At 44.7% G+C, this 17,130-nt stretch overlaps 1 protein-coding gene across 1 annotated transcript in view; it reads left to right on the forward strand.

The window, feature by feature from the left end:
* Positions 1 to 248: 248 nt before the first annotated feature.
* Positions 249 to 17,130, forward strand: part of SEL1L (SEL1L adaptor subunit of SYVN1 ubiquitin ligase) — a 60,471-nt gene continuing 43,589 nt past the window's right edge. Inside the window, exons 1-3 of the mRNA XM_056133498.1 lie at positions 249 to 430; positions 7,464 to 7,501; positions 8,727 to 8,955. Of these exons, the coding sequence (XP_055989473.1) occupies positions 358 to 430; positions 7,464 to 7,501; positions 8,727 to 8,955 (340 nt within the window). The 5' untranslated portion in view covers positions 249 to 357. The remainder of the gene's footprint in view (positions 431 to 7,463; positions 7,502 to 8,726; positions 8,956 to 17,130) is intronic.

Here is a 17,130-nt window from a genome sequence, read left to right on the forward strand (position 1 = left end):
CACGCTCTAATTGCCGAGTGGTTGAACCCAGCAGCGCCCAATTACCTGGGGCCATGTCGGTGAGGCCGTGGCCCAACCGGGGGAGCCGGTGTGGGAGGCTCGAGTCCTCATTGGCCGAGGCGTGACCCGGGGGGCGGGGCCATAAGGTGGGCGCGCAGACGGCGGGGATTGGCCGGGCGGCCCACGACGGCGGCCGCGGATTGGCCGGGCGCTGGGGCAGGGAGGCCTGGGAAGGGGCGGAGGAAGGAGAGCCGAGCAGGAAGAGCAACGGCGAGGCGGTGGCGGTGGCTGAGTTGGTGGCGGTGGCAGCGGCGACAGCGGCAGCTCCAGGGGGTTGGCAGCGGCCCCGAGAGCAGGATGCGGGTGTGGGTCGGACTGACGCTGCTGCTCTGTGCTGTGTTGCTGCTGGGTTCGGCCTCGGCGTCCTCGGGTCAGTATCCGCCCCCCTCGGGCCGGAGGCCCGGAACCAACGCCCCCCCACCCCCCACCCCCGCACCCCGCCCCGGCACCCCCACCCCCAGCCCCGTGGCTTCTGTCCTAGGGCTGGGCCGTGGGGGCTCCCGAACTGGGGGGGGGGGCTCCCTCTGCGGGCACACCACGCACGCACCTGTCACTCGCGGGGCTTCTTTGGACTTGGCTTGACTTGGGTCAGAGGGGGGGTGGTGGTAGGGAACCACCGGAGAGGGGAGGGACAGGAGGAGTGGTCCCCCTCGCTGCCATCCCCTGGCTGCCCCACCAACTTTCCAGGACAGAGGAGGAAGCGACTCCACGGGCACGGATCCGGGCTGCCGGCTCAGACACTCACAGTGACAGCTGAACCCGGTGGCGGGGAGCTGAGCCTCGACTTCCCTTCTCTGCTGCCCGGGGCTCGGGGACTCCCGGGGTTCGTTGGATGGAGCAATCCGGCTGTCACCCGGCAGGGGACTGGGCCGGCCGCAGCAGGATGTGGACAGTAGTGGTTTGGTCCGTGTGTCCAGCAGCCCGGCGGATCTCTGGGTCTCTTCCTGGCAAAGTGCACATCTGGTGTGGTCAGCCCAGCTGCCGCCCACCTTTTAATAGTTTCCAAGAGAGATGCCTCGACTTGTTCCATGTTTGGTGGCACTTGGTTTTTTTTTTTTTTTTTCATTTTATTTTTCATTTTATTTTATTTTTGAGGGACTTTGGGTCTCTGTCGATTTGAAATGAATCGCACCTGGTTTTAATTTTAAGTCTTTCTATAATGGAGGAGACGTATGTGGTTTTCAATCGATTTTTCTAAGCTGTTGATTAATAATCTGCTTCTGAAGATAGCTTCTTTTTTTTAAAAAAAAAACTGTCTAGGTCTGAAAGCGGCTATTTTGAGTGTGTTGGTAAAGAAACATCAAGCTTTTCGCGTTTTAGTCAGTTTCAATTAGCAAGGCAGCTGCCTGTGGCTTTAAATTTTGTAGAACAAGGCAGAGTATAAATGTCAACTATTTTTTTTTCCCCCAACAGAATATTTCCCAGATGGTTATTTGAGTCCCCAGATTATCTGTCCTAGTTGTAAGTCAATGCCGTCACGTCATTCTGCTGCTAAAATAGGTCTGAACCTAAAATTCTATCCATAATGTGGTTTGAGATATTATTTCAGAAGCAACAAGCAAGCATATGTTTGTAGCTTTACTGTTAACATTATGCTTGGTAACACCCCCCTTTTTTATTGATGGTCTGCCTTCACGAGCGAATGCTGAAAACTTCCCCTAACTCTTAAGCACACCTAGTAGTTATTTCTCAGCAGAACTAGGAACTGCAGCTGTTGCATATATAATGCAGGGTAGGGAATTCGATGGACCTGGGATCACCTGCCTCAGAAATCCCCTGAAGATTTGTTTTAAAATGCAGTTTTCGAGCTGAAACAGTAGGGGTAATCTGTAGCTTCACAAACTCAGTAAGTGATTCTTCATTTTAAACTTTGGGATCTGGTTTGTAACGACTGTAGCATATATCCCTTTGATTTCAGTTTATAGATGTAAAGAAAATTCAGGCATGCAGACATTTTCCTGCATCATTCTTTGCCTAGGTAGCCTGTGTTTTGAGCTCCATATTGATGATGATGCTACTTAGAGAAGTCATTTAACCAACAGTTGAGGTTCTCAGGACTCTAGAATTAGAAAGCTGTTGTTACTGATCATTGACACCGAAGTGTTAAATCCTTGGGTCATATTAATGTAGGCAAACAACTACTGGGTTCAGGAACAGTCTGCTCTGATTGCCATCATAGTTACACTGTGCCAAAACATTTTTTTGGAGGGGGTTTGAAAGCCACATCTGCCAGTGCTCTGGAGCTACTCAGCTTTCTGCTCAGCTACTAAACCAAGATCACTTGCATGCAAGAAGGCACCTTAACCCAATATTTTTCTTTTTCTCTGACTTCCCCACAACCTTCCCCCCCCCCAACATTTCTTTGGCAGAGACAAACAAAACAGACACTGTCCTCCCATTGTGCATCGATTTGCTTGAGCGGGTCCAGTAACATCTCCCATTTTGAGACTTGTTGTTATTGTGTTTGGCATATTGAATATATCATGGATAGCTTGCCAGGCTTTACCCTGTGGGCAAGATACTCTCTGTAACTTGCCGGGGTCTCTGAGAGGGGCAGAGGAATCGGACCTGGCTCAGCCGGGCTGGCTGCGCGCAAGGCAAACACCCTACTGCTGTGCTGTTGCTCCAGGACCACTTCTATATTAAAACAGTTTTGGTGTTTGTACGTTGCAGGTAGTAAAGGCAGTATGTGACTCACATAAAGTTAAAATACGGGAAAACTTAATGTGAGTTTTATATATTGAGTACATCTTTTGTTTGCTTACTTTTTTTTTTTCAGCAGATACTTTTTGTGTTTTCGGGTCATACCCTGCAATGTTCAAGGCTTACTCCTTGAGCGTTGTGCTCTGTGCTCTGTGCTCAGGGATCACTCCTGGTGGTGCTCAGGGGACGATATGGGGTGCTGGGGTGCTCCAGCCCAACAGTTGGCTCTTATATTGATAATATAAGTTGTTAGCTTCTAAAGTTTTTTTAAGTTTAAATTTGAAGATTTGCTTCTGTTTAAAATTAATTTTTTTTTTTAATCATGATATCATGCTGATTTAGAATTTGTTAGTGGTTTTCGGGTCAAGCTGCATTTCTTTCAGGGCCTGGGGACTTCCCATAGCGCAGGGGACCACTTGGTTATTTTCAGCCACCGGGCCAGACAATGCAGGGACCCCAGGATGTGGTGCTGTTTGGGCCCTGTAGTTCCAGGGACCAGAAGAGTCACCCCAGTGTTTGGAAATATCCAGGGCTATCATCAGTGATGCCGACGGATGGGGGCATGCAGTACTGGGGCTCAACCAGGGTTGCTGCATGGGAAAATGAACCCTTCATCCCCGTACACATCTCCCTGGCGGTCAGGTTGCCTTATTTTGTTTGGGTTTGGGGTGGGCTGCTTCCAGCAGTGCCCAAATCAGTGCTCGAGGTCACTCCTGGCCCTGCTCAGGGACTTTGTGGTGCCAGCTTTGGGACCCGGACCTCCTGTGTGCCAAGTAGGCTCTCCAGCTCAGCGACCTCACTCTCTGAACCTCAAGTTACATTTCTTACTGGGTAGAGTATCATTGCTCATTAAAGTAACCTTGGTCCTATCACTATTACCAGCTGTTATTTTAACATCTTACTAGTTTTAAAGGCATGCAGAAATTCACTTTTATTAGAATACTGCCCCCCCCTCCCCCCCCCGTGAAGAAATTAAAGGAAGAGATTTAAGACTTAGGGCCCTCCTTAGGGGCTGCGAGATAGTACAGTGGGTAGGGCACTTGCCTTGCACACATGCAGCCAACCGAAGTTCCACTTATGTCCCCCTGAGCTGCTGCAGGAGTGATCCCAAAGCACACTTGGTGACAGCTGAACTCTTTGGGAGCTTCCTCAACTCTCCTGGACTCTGCATAGAATTTTAGTGTTCTTTTCTGCCTTAAATCCCAGTTTCTTCAACTGGTTTGTGACCTATCATACAACTTTGTAAGATGTTTTGAAATAAACTTGTGGGGGGCTGGAGAGATAGCACAGTGGGTAGGGCATTTGCCTTGAACACGGCCGACCCGGGTTCGATTCCCAGCATCCCATATGGTCCCCCAAGCACCGCCAGGAGTAATTCCTGAGTGCAGAGCCAGGAGTAACCCCTGTGCATCAAAAAAAATAAACTTGTGGTTTATTGTCAGTATATACTTGATTTATATATCTATTTTCTATACTTACATCCAGGCTTATGTAAAATTGCTATTGTGGAGAGAGACAGGGCCAGTAGTGAGAAAATATTAAGGAGGGCTGCTTTCAAACACTAACTCAGCAGACAGGCGGCATTCCCTTAACTTCCTTTGACAAATTAAGAAAATATTGACTGGTAAGCTTGTATTATCCATCCCCTTTGCCACATGCTCTCCATTTTCTTTCTGCTCATAATTTGGTCCACAGCTGACAGAGCTTGGGGACTCCTCCTGACTGAGTTCGGGACTTGCTCTGACTGAGCTCTGGGACCACGCGGTGCCAGGAGGTGGAGGAACAATGCATGTATTCAAGCCTGTTGAACTGTCTCCCGGCCAGGTTTAAACCTCTTTGGAATAATTGAGTGCATAGGAGTAATAATGAGAAGTGGTCTGGGAATTACACAGATTTTTACTGGCAAAGCAGGAGACAGAGTGTCTGGTTTCTTGGTTCCGGGCCTATGCCCAGTGGTGATGCTTGGCAGGACTTTGTACAGTTAATCTCGAACTGGTGCTCATGGGGACCACCCTTGAACCTCCCAGGTTCTCCGGCCCTTGGAGCTATGTCTTTGGCCCCTAGAATGCCTGACCGCTTCCTGCCAAACTGTTTGGCTTTCAGGGGGGTTAGCAGTCTGTGAAGCTATGTCTGTGGTCCCCAGAATGTCTGACCACTTCTTTTTTTTTTTTTTTTGGCTTTTTGGGTCACACCCAGCGATGCTCAGGGGTTAGTCCTGGCTCATACACTCAGGAATTACTCCTGGCAGTTCTTGGGGGACCATATGGGATGCTGGGCATTGAACCCGGATAGGCCCTGTGCAAGGCAAACACCCTACTTGCTGTGCTATCGTTCCAGTCCCCTTCTGAACGCATCTTATCAAACTGTTTGGCTTTTGAGGGGGTTTAGCAGTCTGTGGTGTGAGGCTCGGAGTGACTTGTGCTGGGTTTCTCTTGGGGAAGCTGCTGTTCTCGGATAGTCCTGGGCTTCCAGCACCTTCTCTGAGCTCCAGCCCTTTGAGCTGTCTCAGCCCTGTCCACTCCAGACAGGGTTGAAGGTTTATCAGTCTTTGGGATTTGCATCACAAGTGGGGAAATGAATGTGTAATGATCATTTACAGAAGAGTATGTCTGACACCTTGCCCTTTTCTTCACTGATATAATAAAGATGAAAATTGGTCTTTTTTTCCCCCCACAGAAAGGCACACAATTACTAAAGAAAGTCAGTTGTATTAAGGTGATACTGTTGAGTGAGAAATTCCTAACTTTATGGAATAATTTTTGCTTTTTTTTTTTTTGGTTGCTTAATACCTGTGTTGTGATAGAAAGAAGTACTCTTTGCTTTTTATTATGCATAGTTGTTGTGTCTTACCTGACTAGAAGTCGCTGGGCAACCTCTCCAAAAGTGTTCTATGTGGAGTGGTACATGTAAGTGTGGTGTATTCACGTAAATGGATATATCAGCTTGATAAAGAAGCTCGCTTATGCTTTAAGACTACCATCTGGATTAGGCTTTCCCAGGTTCGTAAATGAGAATGAATTCCTACGTGTCAGTACCCCTTGAATATGATCCTAGTTTGTGAGGAAAGGAGAGAGAAGCATGATGCAATTCAGATGAAATAAGGCTGATGTCACAAGCATCCACATCTCTTGGAATTCAAACACACTAACACCTACCTGCTTGTAGTGTCTCAAACATACATATTTCTTTCTTTCTTCACAGGTCTCCACATTAGTAATTGAAGTTCAAAAGTTGGGCATATACAATGTGCATTTACACATTTAATGTCTGCTCTTGATAAATTAGTTAATATCTGTGATTACATAGCTTTCCTATTGAAAAGAGTTACATTTGTCCCTTTGTGCAGAGATTTGTGGAGAGTGAAATTTGAACTATTATATTAGAAAATGGAGTTGATGCCTGTGAAGAAGGTAGCAGAGAAGTGATTTTTGGTTGGCATCTGCCCAAACGCTGTGGGCACTGTGAAATTGATACTGCTATACTCTTCTCTTCACCTATCAGAAATAAAATATGTTTTGGCTAGCAAGAAATAGAATTAGAAGAGGCCGGGTTTGGAGAGAGAGTCCAGTCAGTTGGACGCTTGCCTTGCACACCGCCTCCCGGGGTTTGATCCCCGGCTCTCCGTGTTGAACCTCGAGCCTGGCCAAAAGTAAACTCTGATCACAGAGCCGGGAGTAAGCCCTAAGCACCACTGGGTGTGGCCCCAAAAAACTGAAAACAAAACAAAATAAGGAATTTCAAGAGGCCAGGGAAAAGTAGTAATAGGAAAACATAGAAAGATTGATTAACATAGGGACCAGAGTGATAATTCAGTAGGTTTGGTGCTTGCCATGCATGCGGCCCACCCAGGTTTGATCCCCAGCATCCCATACGGTCTTCTGAGCACCATCTGGAGTAATTCCTGAGTGCAGAGCCAGGAGTAAGCCCTGAGCACCACTGGGTATGGCCCCCAAAAAAGAAAGAAAAAAAAACATTAACATAATAGAACTAAGTCAAAGTAACATTAATATGGGAAAAAATGTATAATTAGAGACTCTACTTATTTATATGCTTAAATTATTTTATCTACTTAATCAGATCTTATATGAGTACATGAGCATATGATAACACTTTTCACATATATCTGGTTATCTTTTCAATAAAATGAAACACAAGTTGTAAAAATCTTAACCGGCAACTTTGTGGTCAAAAAATCCTTAGTTCCCTTCTTTAGTGAACTGTAAAATGGTAATACCCACTAAGTCTAAGTTCTGAGTAGGGTGAATAGGTGAAATCCTACATCATAAGATTATATTTACAAAGTGGATAGCTCACTCTCCATAGTACACCAGATGCTTATACAGGGATGAGATGTTTTCCTTAAGAAGTGTCCTCTGTGTAGCAGATGAAGCTCATCTTTCCTGGTGAAAGAAAACAACCGGCTCCAAACTTCTCTTAATTTTTCTAAATAGTTCCTGAAATCAATTTGTAGGTTGTTCTAGAGTTAATATTCAGTGTGTGTGTTGTTGCTTGTACTTATCAAGTGCTTTCTTTCAGTAATACATGTAGCTGGAGAGAGTCCAGCAGTAGGTTGCTTGTACGCCACGGACCCGGGTTTAATCCCAGAACCCTCAGTGTTCCCTCAGGCACTGCCAGGTGGAGTCCCAAACCCAATAACAATACAAGAAAGATGACTAAATTATTTTCACATTTATTTGCAGATGAAGAAGGTGGCCAGGATGAATCATTAGATTCCAAGGTACGTAGTAAGTTTTGCATTGAACTAATATTTCATGACCATTGTTATGCTTATTAGAAAGGATATAAGATCTTCTATTTTTAGCAGTAGAATTGAGATTTAAAAAAAAAAAAAGATTGCTGGTGCCCATATTAATTTTAGTTCTTCTAGGGAAAGTCTATTACGGGCCTCTTTTTATTTTTTTTCCCCTCTTTTTTTTTTCTTTTTAATTTTTGAAGTATCATTCATTCTCGGGCTGGGGTGATAGCACAGTGGGTAGGGCGTTTGCCTTGCACACAACAGACCCAGCTGACCCAGGCTCGATTCCTCCTCCCCTCTCGCAGAGCCCGACAAGCTACCGAGAGTTTCTCGCCCGCACAGCAAAGCCAAAGCCTGGCAAGCTCCCTGTGATGTATTCAATATGCTAAACACAGTAACAGCAAGTCTCACACTAGAGACATTACTGGGCCCACTCGAGCAAATCTGTGAACAACGGGAGGACAGTGACATTCATTTCCACTAGGTTCCCCCCATCACCTCCAAAAGAATTACAAGTTAATACACTTCAGTTGTTTGAGTGGGTGAATAAGGCTTATTATTTAGCTATCTAAGGCACACAGATCACTTATGATCCCCCTGATTCCTGGATTAGCGGGAATACAGATAAGAAGCAGGAAGTTATAATACAGGACTATGATAGGGAAAATACAAAATACATTGTGAGAATGAAAGGAAAAACCCTAATACAGACTTTGGAAATTAAGAACGGCTTCTCGATGACTATAACATCTAAGTTGAAATGGAAAGTCTAGGAACATAAAAGAAAATAAAACGGTAGAGTGTTTGCCTTCCATGTACAAGACCCCAGGTTAATCCCTGGTACAGAAAACAATTTTTTTTCAAAAGCCCTGGTTGCTGATGAAAGTCTGAGACAGGCATGTACCAAAGGTATAGAGCTAGTTCACAGGGGTGCGTTCCATGCTGATGCAGCCACCGCCCAGCTCCAGAGTCTAATTTCACCTACTTTGTGGGATTCTCTCTTTCTTTTTCTCTCTAAATAACCTCATCTTCTCCTTAGAATGGACATGCCTCTTCAGTAAAAGTATTTTTCTTCACAAAAAGAAAAAAAAATGTTTGGATGGCACATTCAAGGAGCTGAAATATAGCTAGATTAGTAGAAGTTAGGATCACATTAGGTTGGAGTGTGCCTTGGTACTATTGAGTCTAAAATGCTTTATATTCTCAGACTTCTTTGCCATCAGATGAGTCCGTAAAAGACCACAGCACGGCGGGCAGAGTAGTGGCTGGTCAGCTGTTTCTTGACTCAGAAGAATCCGACTTGGAGTCATCTCTTCCCGAAGAGGACACCCTCCGAATCCCAGACGAGGAATCTGTCTCGGAAGAAATCAGCTTTCTGGACTCTGCAAATCCAGACAACAAGGACTATGAAGAACTAACGGAAGTACAGAAACCAGGTAGTTTGGACCTTTGCTTTGCTTTGGTTTGCTTTAGGATTGAAGTCACTGACATCTTAAAATTAGTGTAGAATGATGTTGCTGAAGAAGTCTTAGTTTTACTGGTTAACTGCATATAATTCATAGAGTAGTTTTACAGGATTTTCTAGACTGTACTAACCTTTTCAGTCATCCTAGGTAATTTGACTCAGGTGCTTATCCCTCGCCTCTTGAAACTTACATAAACTTTAATCCTCTTTTTAATTTTTACTTTCTTAACATCCTGTACTTTTCTATTTAAAAGCTGATTTTTATCACAACGAAGTATGCAAAATACCTGTCCTTAAAAAGTGTCTTCTCTCTCCTCTTTTTCATCAACTTTCCCTCGTTTATTTCTTTCAAAATTCAACTCTTTTGCTATTAACCACTCTTGGGAATTTATCCACATTCAGAATTTGTGTGTGTGTGTGTGTGTGTGTGTGTGTGTGTGTGTATGTGCGTGCAGGTATGTGTGGTGGTTGGGATCAGACTCAAGGCCTTACATGTGCAAAAGCAAGTGCTCTTAGCACCAAATTTAATCCTTAGCCCTCAGATTTGAGCTTTTAAAAAAAATTTTATTTCAAGTATTTTGTATTTATGAGTATGTAATCTTTTGTGGGGCCTGAGTAGGGCACTTGTCTTGCATGCAGCTGGCCCAGATTCTATCCCCAGCATCCCACATGCTCCTCTATCCAGCACCAGAAGTAGTCCTTGAGCATTGCTGGGTATGGGCCCAAAAAAGAAAAAAAAAATTAACTGCTTTAATCCCGTTAACTTGAAGAAGCAACTTAAAGCAATTGTTAAAAAGGGTACATTGTGTTTAGGGAGGAGAGCAATAGTACAACAGATAGGAGACTAGCAGTGTACACTGCAAACCCAGGTTCGATCCCTAGCACCCAGTATGGGTCCCTGAGCCCACCACAAGTGATCCGTAAGTGCCGAGCCAGGAGGAAACCTGAGCACCTATGTTGGACCAAATCCCAAAATAAGAACAAAATAAACAGTGTTTCGGGAAATAAAATGATACAGAAAGTAATCTGCTGATCACAAGTCCTAGGTGAACCCCAGATGAGAAGGTCTCAGAGGCAAGGTTGGGGAAGGGAGGAGTGTGGAAACTGTGTACATAGACTACTCTAAACCCATGTCCTCAGCTGTAGTAGTTTGTCTTTAAAAAAAAAAAAAAACAAGACTAAGTTTTGTCAAAATGTATATACCAGACTGGGGAAATAATTCAGGCCTTAAAATACTTGCCTAGGTTTTGTAAGACCCTGGTTTTAGTGCTGCTTGAATTTTGTATTTGATATAAAAATGTTTAAATATTTTTATAAATTAGCACTGTCCTCCCGTTGTTCATTGATTTGATCAAGTGGGCCCAGAAACGTCTCCATTGTGAGACTTGTTGTTACTGTGTTTGGCATATGGGATACATCATGAATAGCTTGCCAGGCTTTGCCGTGTGGGCGAGATACTCTTGGTAGTTTGCCGGACTCCTCAAGAGGGGCGGAAGAATCGAACCTGGGCCAACCGGGTCAGCCACATGCAAGGCAAACTGCCTTCCCACTCTGCTATTGCTCCAGGGGCTGGAGTAATATTATAGCAGGTAGGGCATTTGTCTTGCACGTGGCTGTCTTGGGTTCTATCCCTGGCATCATGTGCGGTCCCCTGAACCCACCAGGAGTAATTCTTGAGTGCAGAGCCAAGAGTTACTCTTGGGCATCATCAGATGTGGACCCAAATCAAAATAAAATTGTTTGTTACGAGGTTGTTTTAGTTGTCTGAGAGAGCTTGAAGGCGTACTTTGCATGCAGAAGCCTCAGAATTCATTTCGAAATTCCTAGCACCTACATGGTTCCCCCAAGCTCTGCAGCGCCATCCTCCCCACCTTGCAAAGATAAATTTCCCCAAGGTAACCCCAACACCAAACAAAACCAAGAAGTCGCATTCAAATCCTCTGGGCTTCAGGGATATGCACTGTGACTGAGTTGTCATTTCTGATAGACCTTGACTGACAGGACTAAGAGGTGTCTCACTCTTACTGATCCTTTTGAGCCAAACTCTGTACTATAGGTGAGATGGAACAAAGAGCAGAGTTGACGGATTGAAGTCATACGAATCCGAGCTCTTACCCAGTATGGAACCTGGCTAATTTTTTTCAAGAGATACAATTTTCACAAGATTCAGGGAAAGTGCAGAAAACACCATGACTGAGCTGTTCCCAGTTCCTGACTTGCCTCAGTTGGGATGTGCTGCCGCCCATATTTTAACATATGAGGGCTCTGAGTGCATATGGAGTGTGACTTCTTTAAAACGAGCTATTTTGGTTGTGGGACATTTCCAATTTGTTCTCTAGGAACTGCAGTGTGTGTGTGTGTGTGTGTGTGTATTTTCCCTCCTCCTAGTATGTCACGCTTTGTGAAATACATAAATCTCAGCATAGTGCATACTCTAACCTAGGGTTTTTTAAACTTTTTTCCACTCATGACCCCTTTTTGTTGTCGTTGCCGGGGAGAGGGTGGGTGGAGGGGGGGTCCACAGTGCTCTGTGGATACCTAGCGGTGCTCAGAGTTTATTCCTGCATTTAGAAATCACTCCTAGAAGGGCTTGCAGGACCATATCTATGGGATGCTAGGTATTGAACGAGGTTTGCTATATGTAAAGCGAATTCCCTAACCTCTGTAAAATGGTTCTAGCCCCTCATGGCCCCTTTTCACCAGAAAAATGCAACATGAATGAGCATTGCCAGAAACTCTTCAGATGTATTATGCATCAGCACACTCAGAAATCTTTAACTGTTCACCAGATTTTTCGAGAACCCCCACCACCACGTCCCCATATGGGATTGCAACCAGTAGTTTAAGATGTCTTAATAAGTCTAGACAGATTGAGTTGATCCCCGCTCAAGCATTCCATCAGTAAGGGCTCTCCCAGGAGAAAATAGGATTAGTTTGTTTGCCAGGTGACCTATTGTTTCTAAGGTAATTCAATGACATTGCCCTGTGTCTTGGTAAGAGAATGAATGACAGACCTGCTGCCCGCCCTGCTGTCGCCCCTTTAGGAAAGGGGGTAGATTCTTTCACCTTGGTATCTTTTCCTGAGACTAAAAATCTCAATACCTAACAACTTTATTCTGACACTTGAATATGTATCATGCATATACATGGTGTCAAATTGACGCTGACAGCTTTACTGCTTATAGTAGGACTGCTTGGGTGCAAAGATGCTGTATGAGTCTTCCAGTTCTTAGTATATGTTTTGCTAGGGCTTGTAACGGGTTATTTTAAATCACTTGAATAATTAGATGGCGATTCCAGTGATACACATTCAGATTCATTTTGTTTTAGGTTTTAGGGGTGAGGGGAGTGGGGGGAGGTTGGAGCCACACCCAGTCGTGCTCAGGCTCCCCCTGGCTCTCTGCGCAGGAGTGACTCCTGCCAGTGCCTGGGGAGGGCTGTCGTGCTGGGGACTCAAACCGGGATCAGCAACACTCAAGGCAGGCTCCTTAACCTTTGTACTCTCTCTCCAGACCCCCATTTTAGTTTTTTGCCTGGGGACCACGCCCAGCAGTGCTCCTGTGTCACTCCTGGCACTGTTCAGGGAACCACAGACAGATGCCGAGATTAGCTTGGAGCTCCTGCATGCAGCGCCTGCGCTCGAGCCCATCGACCTTTCACTCTCACGTAGTTTGAGTCTTTAATAATTTTTATTTTTCTTTCCATGTAGATGTTTTTCCCATAGTAGTAAGGCACTGGGAAATGCTCCAGTATATAACACAAGTTGCACAGGAGCTGTTTTGTGTGTGGTTTGCAACTACAAACTGGGACGTGTAGCAGTTACTCCCGGCCTGGCTCCCTAACTCAGCCTCCCCCCCATGGCACCATCGTTCGGATCTGAATAGAACCCACACCCGATCCTGTCGTTTCCCTGCGTACAGCCCCGCCACTTCTCCCCACTTGGCTGCGAGATGAAATGTGCACTTCTGTGTCTGGCGGGCCTGCTGGCCTCTGTAACTGCATCTCCCCGGCTCTGCCCCAGGTCCTTTCAACAGTACTGATGCCCATTCTTCTAGGCTGGGATGCCGAGGAAAGAGTGAGGCACATGGGGTTGGAGGGTCAGGGAAAAAAAAAAAAAAATTGGCAAGTCCCCACCCTCCTTTTCTTTGACTTGTCTAAAACTTAGCTCTGGCCTTGGGACTGGATTCGTAACTTCTGTCACTTTGAAGGACAGACACAGTGCAACCTCTCTGAAATTTTAGTCCATTTGCCTTTAGAGACGTGAGACTCCTCCTACAGCTCTCTAGAGGAAAAAACAAAACCCAAAGACCTTGACCCAGCATGGCCTAGAGCATCTGGGGGACCCAGGCAGTCTCTCTCTCTTCGTACTGGGTTGGTCGTTTCCAAATTCCATAGGCAGTTTTCACCTCTCACTGCAGAGAGGAGCAGCGGCTGCCACAGCAGTGAAATCGCACTTCTGATGCCAGCGGATGTTGGGGAGTCCCCGAGAACATTCCCATGGTTGGTGATGTGTCGGGAGAACTGTGTGCACAGTTGTCCTCACCACTGTGAGTTCTTACAACCAAGGGATGCAAAACAAAATTCCAAAGGAAGCAAGGCGCAAATTTCTCGTTCTTTCAGCAGCAAGCGGTGACAACATATTACCTACTTGCTCATTAGAGTCCCAGTTTTGGGGGGAGGGGGAAGGGGTGGGTAATGGGTGCTAGTTATGTAGTCACACTCTGCCAAACATACCAAAATCGTGCACCCCCACAAGGAAAACAAATTTTGAGCACTGCCACAGTGCTTGTGCAGAATTACAGCGCAGTGAGTCACTTTGATCAGCTAGGGTGATGGGAACCGTCCCAGCAGCTTAATTTCTCACATTTCAGCCCAAGACACACCTTGCAAGGATAACAGCTTTCTCTCTTAACTATGTCCTACATAGCATCTGTATTAAACTTTTGTTGAAAATTAGTAACTAAAAGGTCTTGAGGAGGGAAATGAGTACTTTGTGATATTCCCTCACATCTAATGCTTGTCGTCAGTTTGAAAAGCAGAGACTTTATTGCACAGAAAATCCATCCAACAGTGGGAGAAGCGGATGCTTATTTGACTCACACGATCAGGACTTCGGGACTGGAGCCCTCGAGGACTCAGCAACCTCCGGAGTCAATCGGTTGCTCCATCCTGTTTGTCTCCTGTGATCACGCCTGGGGAGGGCTGCTCTTGGTTCTCTCTCTCTCTCTCTCTCTCTCTCTCTCTCTCTCTCTCTGTTCCAATAGTGTTAGTGTTTATGCTTTTGATATAGAAAGTCAGTTGGACCTTCACTACCCCCACCCCCAAAGCCTTTGCATTACTTCTCGTCCAGCCAGCTGCTTGCTTTTCCCAGCCAACCCTCACTCCCACTCCTTGGTTAGCAGAGTCAAAGGTTTTGGCATCGTTTTTGATAGTGCCTGTTACACAGTTTTGTTTCCGTATAGACCACGCGTAAGGTGCTTTCTGATATCTGTCCATCTCCCTTTGCCTTAGTTTCCTTATTGTGATACCATCAAACTCCATCTACAATTACAGCTGCACATTATTCCTCTGTGTGTGTGTGTGTGTGTGTGTGTGTGTGTGTGTGTGTGTTTATATACTGCCTCCTTTCTCTCTCTGTTCATCTCTCATTGAACCTTTGGGTTATTTCTCTGTTTCTAGATCTTGGCTATTGTATTTAATGCTACCCTGAATGTTGGTGTTGTGCATCACCTTTCTGAGTTAATGTTCTTGTGTTCTTGGACCAGATGCTGAGTGAAATTGCTGGATACTGTGATAGTTCTGTGATATATACCTTCTTAATTTCTTAAGAAATTCCCTGTTTTCCATATAGAGTCTGACTCAGGTGGCATTCTCACCAGCAGTGAATGAGGGTTCTTTCTTCACCACATCCCCATCAGTACTGATTGTTTGTAGTCTTTTTGCTCTAGGCCATTCTGACTGTTGTGCAGGTAGCATCTCCTTATTGCTCCTTGTCGTTTTGATTTGTGTTTCCCTGATAAGCGATGACAAACATTTCTCATATTCCTACTGTTCATCTATGTGACTTCCTCAGGGAAATGGATGCTCATCTTCTCTCCATTTTTCAGTGGGATTAGGCTCACTTACAGTAACATCTGCCTTACTCGTCGTCCATGGACCGGAATGTTCATCCCTATGAAACAGCCAGTTCACAAAAATTTCCAGAATAGTGTTCGGCCCATTTTCTGGGGATTGTGGGTTCAGCCAGAATGGCATATAGAATTAACTAGTGCTAGTTCCTTATGTGAAAAGTTATGTGGTTTTGCTTTTGGGGTTTTTTTTTTGGGGGGGGGGTTGGTTTTGTTTTTTTTTTTTAAATGTTGGCAAGTGGAATCAGAAAGGAAAGAACTTTTTAATCTATTGATATTCATTTTCTTAGGGGAGAAAAAGTTTGTAGTAGTAGGTACAAATGACTGATTTTTCTTTACATTTTTCTATTTTTTATTGCTTCAATTTTTTTCTGCAATAATGTTATTCTTAAGAGTCTTAACAAAAACAAAATAATAAAATTAGCATCTTTTTTCAGTTTCAAATGACACCCAAAAAACTGAATATACACTTACTGTGTACTTAAAATTGAATTCTAAATTAAGCAAGTTATTTCAGTATTAGAATGGCATTTCTACCTCAGGGACAAAACAACCCTTAATTAGTAATTCTATGAAACAGACAGTGAATAAGGATCAGAGACTATTGCCCAAAATAGAATCTGACTTTTTGGGGGGAGTGGTGGGGGAATTGGGCCACACCCAGTGGTGCTTGGAACTTACTCCTGGCTTTGCACTCAGGAATTACACCTAGTAGGCTTAGGTGACCATGTGAGATGCTGGGAATAGAACCCTGGTTGGACACGTGCAAGGCAAGCACCTTCCTCTCTGTACTGTTACTCCTGCCCAAACAGATTCTGACTTTAATGAAAACATTTTTTGTTTCTCTCTTTATTCCCTATTTATCTCTTTATTAATTTATTTACTTTTTGAATGTGCAAGAAATTATTTCTACAAGGAAACTTGTTTAGGAACCATTTAGGGACCTAACCTTGTTTAGGCACCATCCTTGGGGGAGAAGCAGTCTGCTAGGACTTTAAATCCATGTTGTTCTCATACTTCATAACTCACAGGTTTTCTCCGTGACTTTTCAATGTGCTTATCATCAGATTGTCAGGAATTTCGTCACCCTGCTGGGCACAAGGATCAGCGCTTTCTTTTTCTATTCTAAAATGATGAGTTATTTCACAGAAAGAGAAGTGAGCTTAATGTGAATTCTGACCTTAAGGTTTCGTTCATTCTGCAAATAACTTTTTATTTCTATGAAAGATACATTTTATAGTTGGGGGCAGCACCCTGCCAGGCCTGAGGAGGTGGTTTTAACGGCCCTGTGGTGCAAGGGGTTCAAACCCCAAACCCCTGAAAAGAATGTTGTCATCCCTAACACAATGCCTGCCTTAGGAAGTTAGTGTCAGTTCTTCTTTTTTTGTTAGTGTCAGTTCTTCTCAGCTGTGGGTCAGAGGGGGCTGCATGCAGCAAATCACATTCCATGGGTATTTTCCTTAAAGGATAACTGTCACATTTTTCCTAGCCAGCAGTCAAGACATCTTTATTTGCCCACACCGTTTGCTCTGTCCCAACTGCTAAGTGATCTCTACTACAGCTTTGTTTTCAGCATGGGATGATGATTGCTTGACTACTTTCTTTTTTAATCTTATGCTTACTAAACTTTCTGAACACTACATGATGATTGTCCTGAGACAGATAGCTCTTTGAGAAATGTACTTGTTTATTTTGATTTTATGGTTTGGTTTGTGGAACCATGCCCGGCTGTATTCAGGTCTTACTCCTGGCTCTGTGCTTACTCCTGGATCACTCCTGGAGGACTCAGGGTTTCAGGGAATGAACCTGGGTTTGCTGCATGCCAGGCAAGTACCTTCCCCATCATATTGTCTCTCTGTCCTTCCTTGATTTTTTCCCCAAGATTGAACCTAGTCGGTCACAAGCAAGACAAGCCCCTTCCCGCTGTATTATCTCCTCGACCCTTCCATCACTTTCTAACTGCTGGCTGCCTCTCTTTTGGTCTTGGCCTTGATTTCACTCCTCATCAGTATTTTTTC

Source organism: Sorex fumeus, unplaced genomic scaffold, assembly GCF_029834395.1.
Source record: "Sorex fumeus unplaced genomic scaffold, SorFum_2.1 ptg000098l, whole genome shotgun sequence".
Taxonomy (NCBI): Eukaryota; Metazoa; Chordata; class Mammalia; order Eulipotyphla; family Soricidae; genus Sorex; species Sorex fumeus.